This window comes from Strix aluco, chromosome 29, assembly GCF_031877795.1.
Source record: "Strix aluco isolate bStrAlu1 chromosome 29, bStrAlu1.hap1, whole genome shotgun sequence".
NCBI lineage: Eukaryota > Metazoa > Chordata > Aves > Strigiformes > Strigidae > Strix > Strix aluco.
This window is the reverse complement of record NC_133959.1, coordinates 2,081,486-2,087,395: the sequence shown is the minus strand read 5'-3', so window position 1 is coordinate 2,087,395 and position 5,910 is coordinate 2,081,486. Positions and strand designations below refer to the sequence as shown.

The 5,910-nt window shown below is 63.6% G+C and overlaps 1 protein-coding gene across 1 annotated transcript; it reads right to left on the bottom strand.

The window, feature by feature from the left end:
- Positions 1-511: 511 nt before the first annotated feature.
- IL12RB1 (interleukin 12 receptor subunit beta 1) lies at positions 512-5,599 on the bottom strand. The gene is made up of 16 exons (XM_074808410.1): positions 5,338-5,599; positions 4,882-4,993; positions 4,588-4,757; positions 4,364-4,515; positions 3,822-3,858; positions 3,538-3,648; positions 3,372-3,454; positions 3,074-3,299; positions 2,814-2,984; positions 2,633-2,734; positions 2,381-2,527; positions 2,155-2,298; positions 1,918-2,014; positions 1,766-1,847; positions 1,265-1,662; positions 512-1,114 (listed from the first exon to the last, which is right to left on the bottom strand). Exons 1-16 carry the CDS (start codon positions 5,597-5,599, stop codon positions 1,021-1,023), a joined length of 2,388 nt encoding a protein of 795 aa, XP_074664511.1. The 3' UTR covers positions 512-1,020.
- Positions 5,600-5,910: the final 311 nt, after the last annotated feature.

The window sequence follows — 5,910 nt, the reverse complement described above, 5'->3', positions numbered from 1 at the left end:
GCGGTGGTGGGGGGGGGTCCAGCATCCAGCCAGGCAGCCGGGACCCCCCGCCATGGGAATGACGCCATCGCCGCCATCCCCATCCCTGGCGCGCTGGGAAGAGCCATAAATCCCGACCCACCCCCGGCTGGTGGAGGTCACGCAGGGGAGGGGGACAACGGGACACGGGCCGAAACGCAGCCACGTGCTCCCCAGGGCGTTATCTCCGGTCGGCATCCGCGCGGTTTCCGCCCGCGCGTGCCGGTGCTGCGAGTGTATTTTTGGTGAAATCCCTCACAAAACACAACCGGGGCTAAAAGCAGCAGCGAGGAGGCCGAGCCGTACGCCGGCAACTGTAGCAGAGGCACCGCGGCTGTGCTGGCGCTGCCTTTCCCTGGACTTCCCCGTGCTACTAACCCCATTTTTTTTTCCCTTTTTATTTTCGCACTCTCAGCAAGTAAACGCTGACTCCTCTGGCCCCTGTGCGCAGGGCAGACGAAACCACAAACCGCTCTTCATCTTCAGCAGCATCTCCAGTTCTGCCCCAGATAAGGCCCGAGGCGGTGGCACGGCCCCATGTGGGGGTGCTGGGGGGGGGGGGACTCTGCCTGCCCTGGGTCACCCCCAGTCCCGGCCTCGCTGCCTGGCTGCGTCCTCCGCAGCGCCAGGGATTGCCCTCGGCTCTAAATCCTTGCTGCTGTCTGCCCACATCAGGCAGGGGAAGCCATCTCAGCCCTGCTGCTTCGTGCATTTATTTTAATTTTATTTAATTTTTTTAAATTTTTGCATTTCTGTATTTTTGCACTTTTTTATTTTTTGCGTATTTTTAAATTTTGGCGCTTTTTAAATTTTTTTCATATTTTTTTATTTGTTGCCAGTAGCCAGTGTTTGGGGCTGGGGCTGTTTGTGCCCCCATCCCGCCGGGGCGATGCCAGCAGGAGGGCAGGAGGCAGCCGGCCGGGGTGAAGCGCTGCCTCTCCCCCTGATCTGGCCAAGGAAACACCCTCAGCCCCAGCCAGACTCTGCCACCACCTTCCCTTGTTATTTATCACCCACGAAAAGTTGAGGCTGGGAAGTGCGTGGCCCAATCCTGGCCCCGTGCAACGCTGCATCTGGAGGCATCTCCTTCTGTCTCCTGGAAACCAGAAAACCCCCTGAAAGTGCTGATGTGGCCATGGACCCATGGGTGGGTGCTCAGCATCCTGCGTGGGTGCTCAGCATCCCATGGGACCCCCTGCCTTGTCCATCCCCGCTGCCCCAGCCTGGTGATGGCTACAGCACCAACTTCTCCGGCGATGGGTCCCATCCTTCCTCATCCCTGATGATGACGGGTTTGTCGGAGATGAGCAGGGCAATGGGGACCAGCGGCTGGCACAGCCCCTGCCGTCCCCCCTCTTTGTCTTCCTCTTTTTCCTCCTCCTTCTCCTCCTCCTCCTCCTCCTCGCCAGGCAGTGGAAATCCCACCGGGCTCAGCACCTCCTGCCTGCGGTAGGTGAACGGCAGCTCCTTCTCGCAGCCCGGCGGGCACATCACCACCAGTTCTTTGGCCACGGGGCCGGGCTGCGGCGTGCCGGGCCATGTGCCAGCCTCGGTCATCTCCTTGCTGGGATTCGGCTCCAGCAGCAGCAGCTCGGCCGGGCTGAACCTCTCCGAGGGCTCCAGGAATCCTGGCCGGGGCTGGCCCTGAGGGTCAGATGTGTTTGGGGTGGGAGCATCCCATGGCACGGCCGTGAGCAGGACCCTGCCGGGGCGCAGGATCTGGCCCCTCCTGCACTTTGCATCTCACCTGGGTCATTTCGCCGGTGGAGAACTGGATGGCTTTGCTGCCCACGGGCCTGGGCAGGGGTGGGAAGAGGAGGCGGCGAGCCCTGGGGAAGGGGGTGCCTGGTGAGGGGGTGGGTAATGAAGGGGAGGTGAGGAGGAAGGTGCCATTGTCACCTCTTTTTGCTCATCTGGTAGACGGCGGCCACAGCGGGGAGAGCGAGCGAGATGCCCAAGTACTTCAGGTTGGATTTCCACACTGCTCCCTGAGGACCTGGGGACAGGCACAGCTGGGTGGTGGCATTTCTGCCCCCACACCCCGCGTGGGACACGGGAGCCGTTTCAGGGTGAGGGTGAGCACCCCACGGAGAGCACCCCACAGGAACTGGGGAGGGGACAGTCTCCAGCCATTACCCAGCGCCTTGGTCTGGAAATGCCACGAAGTGCCACAGGTCCCCCTGCTCTCTGCTGTCACCTCCCAAATGCCCACCCTGTAGGCTGTGCCGGGCCGTAGGTTCTGGAGGGTGTAGTGCGATGCCGCAGCATCCACTTCAGCATCTGGGCAAACGATAACGAGCAGGCGGTAGCCTGGCAGTTGCCCTCCTCCTGCCCCATGGGGATGGGGTGGGGGCCCACTCACAAGTCATGTTGTCCCCCTCGGCCACGTGGCAGATGAGATACTTGCTCAGCACCCCTGGACAGGCGGCACGGGGGGACGGGCTCCACCAGAGGACAACGGCAGCATCCCCGACGCTGGCGTTGGTGTGGATGGGCACGGCCAGCGAGGCTGCATGTGTTGGTGATGGGGCGCAAAAAAAATGGGGGAGCGTTTCAGGAGCCCCCTCTTTTTGTGGATAAAGTGGGCACGGATGCTCTGTGTTCCCACACGTACCGTTGCTGGCGTAGTGGTGCCGCAGGGCGAAGGTGGACCAGCCCCGCGCCGGGGCCCAGCCGTGCACGGCGAGGCGGTAACATGCCGGCGCTTCCAGTGCTCCTGGGGCAGGAACCGGGGATGCTGGTTAAACCCCTGCCAGGATCCGGGGACAGGCGGGGGGCTCGGGGCGCTCCCTTGCCTCTCTCCACATGGATGCTCTTGGCAGGGAAATCACGTCGGATGCAAATGCCCCGTTTCGGGGCTCCTGGCAGCGGCTGCTGCTCGAAGCAGTAAACAAAGCCAGGGCTCGGTGCTTCCCACCGCGCCGTCACGGTGCCACCGGCCACGCTGACGTCTTTGAAGCCAAAATCTGGGATGAAACAGGGGGTGAGAGGGACGGCTGGGAAAATAACTCCCTCAAGGCTGCCTGGGAGCTCGGGCCTTCCATGGGGCAGGTACCTGCGCGCTGCTCTGCCGGCACACGGAGCTGCTGTGCCGGCCCCGTCCCGGCGGTGTTGGCCGCCGTCAGCAGGATTTCGTACTCAGCCCCAGAAAGGGTGAGGTTGTGCCCTGTCACGTCCCTCCCCAGCACCACCGTGTCCTCCTCGGCCGGCTCGGCACAGCGGCACGCCAGCATGTGGGTGCGCAGCATGTAGGTGACGTCCCCTTGCTCCTCGGGGGCTCGCTGCGGGAGGGAGAGGAGGATGAAATGGGGGGGACACACACACCCAGGAGGGTCCCGGGGATGCCGCCGTACCTGCCAGCCCAGCCTCAGCACCCGCTGCCCGTCTCGCCCCAGTTTTCCCAGCTGGTAGCTCAGCGCCGGGCTCACCAGGATTTCTGCAAGAGGAACGAGCCCGGCTGGGCTGTCAGTGTTTTCGGGAGCCATTAGGATCCCACCTGCCTCCTCTCCTCTTCCTCACCCTCGGGAACGAAGATGGAGCTGCTCCAGTCGCTCCAGTAGCTGCTCCAGTGGGGGGGCTTGTGCCGGAGCTGGACCTCGAAGGCGCCGTGTCCCCCCAGGGCACAGGTCACTAGAGGAGGGTGGCAGGGTCAGGCGAGAGGTGACTCCCCCTTTTTCCCCAGCTTTTTGGCCATCACAGGGTGCTGGGGGGCCAGGGGGGAGCGCAGGGCAGAGCCCCCTGCAGGGACCTGGGGGCACCCCTGGGAGATGTTTGTCCCCCACGTCCCCACAGGCTAAACCGACCTGAGTCATCCTCATCCGTCACCGTCTCGCACATCACCTGCAGAGACAATCAGGAACGGAGGCACCCGCCCAGTAAAACCAGTTTGTTACTGGGACATGAAAGAAGATGCTGCCCTGTGTCCCCTGAACATCCCAGGGGCTGGGACAACCAAACGGGGTGCAGGGGATGTGGTGGCCAGGAGGGTCCCCTTGGCCCTGGGACCCCTCGGCAGCAATCGAGAGGGGTGGGGTGTCCCTGGCTGCGGGGGTTTCGCTGGGGACAAGCATCTGGATTTCATCCGTCATCATCAATAGTATAATCCGGGGTTTTGCCTGTGTAATCCCTGCAAATCGTGGCCTGATCCTGCTACGGACGGCAGCGGGATCCTGTGGCCGGGAGGATGGGGCAGAGCCGATAACGCCAGAAACCAGGTGGGACATGGATGGGTTTGGGGGGGACAGTGGCGTCGTCGAGCCCCCACACTCCCCGGGCTGCCTGGGCTGCCACGATGCTACTGACTGTCCCATCGGTCACCGCCAGCCCAGAAAAATGACATTTTTACCTGCGTCCAGCCGTGGTTGCCCATCCTCCGGAAGCGAGCCTCCCGCTGCGGTGGCTGGCCCCCACGGTGGCACGGTAGCCACGGCACCTGCAGCTGCAGCCGGCCACCGCTCTTGGTGAAGGGCATCCCGGCGGGGGGTGGATCCGGCTTGACTGTAAAGATGGGGTGGTCTCGGGGTTACCGGCACCGATGCTGGTGCCCAGCCCGGCCCTGCCGGCGCTTACCGGCCTCGTTGAGGTAGAGCGTAATGTTGGGGGTCCTGTGGACGTGGTCCCCCCATCGTGCCTCCACCCAGGCCGTGGTGTTGGTGAGGACGTAGACGTTGTGATGCTTCAGGGTGTACGTGGTCCTGGCGCCCGCCTCGAACCGCCGGCACAGCCGGGGTGTCGTGTAGCTGCGGGGGGAGCGGGCACGAGGTCGGATCCGGATGGGGCGACGCTCGCCCTCCGGGTGGGTTTGGGATGCAGCAGGCACACGTCCCCCTGTGCCCCCGCGTGTCCCCGTGTGTCCCGACTCACCAGAGCGTCAGGAGGTAGGAGGTGTTGCCAGGGGGGCCGCGGGGTGGCCAGGAGCAGAGGAACCAGCGGGACCCACAGTGTTTCCAGCACGAGAGGCCGGGCGAGGTGGTGCCTGCGGGAGAGGGCAGCGGCTGGGGGGTTCCCGCACCCCAAACCCCGGCATGTTGGGCGAGGCCAGCACGTGGCGGAGCAGCGGCGGAGCTGGAGTCACCATGTTGCTCAGCCGGGAGATTGGAGCAGCTGCACTGGTGATTCTCACCCAAAAAACACCATTTCCCCCCTCCCTGGCTAGATGCCGCTCGCCGGCGGGGATTCACCCAATTTTTCTCTGTCCCTGTGGTTTCAGGCGAGCGTCTCCATCGCGGCGACAGCTCTCCGGGCCTTATCGCCCCCAAATCGTTCATTGAAAGTTTTCTGAAGTTATCTCTCATCTCCCGGCGCCGCAGGAGCACTTACCACCCCGCGCCAGCGCCGCCAGCGCCGCCAGCAGCCACCCCACCACCATCAGCCACCCGGGATGTCCCACGCCGGATCCGTGACTCCGCTGCCCTTCCTGGCTGCCCAATCCCCCAGCACCCAGTGGGTGCCCCCCCTCCCCAGCTCGGCGGCAGCCCCGGCACTTGGCGCAGCTCCCCGCACCCGGTGTTTCCTCTTCTGCTAAAAATTTGCCGAAGGGTGGACGGTCCCAGGCAGGGCAGAGCATGCGGCGTGATTGCATGCCTCACTTTTGGTAAAAACAAAAGAGAAAGCAACCAAAATATCCCCCTTTTTGTGCCGGTGCGCCTGGTGGGACTCGGCCAAACCCTGCCCCGGCTGCGCCGCGTGCTCGGGCCCGACGAGAAGCGCAAGGTAAGCAAAAGCGGTGTCTTGGGGTTTTTGGGGTTTGGGGCTTTTTTTCTTTTTTTTTTTTTCGCAAACATCACAGTGTGTTTTTGAGCCCGTAGCTGGGTGAATCTCAAGCGGCTGCTCCAAGGTTTGAGGGGGGGGGCGGTGTGGGGGGTGTGCACATGCGTGTGAGTGCGGCCGTCC

What these genes read in the sequence shown, in the direction of transcription:
- IL12RB1 (XM_074808410.1), bottom strand. Translation starts at nt 5,599, where the DNA reads ATGCAATCACGCCGCATGCTCTGCCCTGCCTGGGACCGTCCACCCTTC. An exon ending in TCCTACCTCCTGACGCTCTG is followed by an intron (nt 4,758 to 4,881) that starts GTGAGTCGGGAC and finishes CTCCCCCCGCAG; the next exon opens with CTACACGACACCCCGGCTGT. An exon ending in CCACCGGCGAAATGACCCAG is followed by an intron (nt 1,663 to 1,765) that starts GTGAGATGCAAA and finishes TCTGACCCTCAG; the next exon opens with GGCCAGCCCCGGCCAGGATT.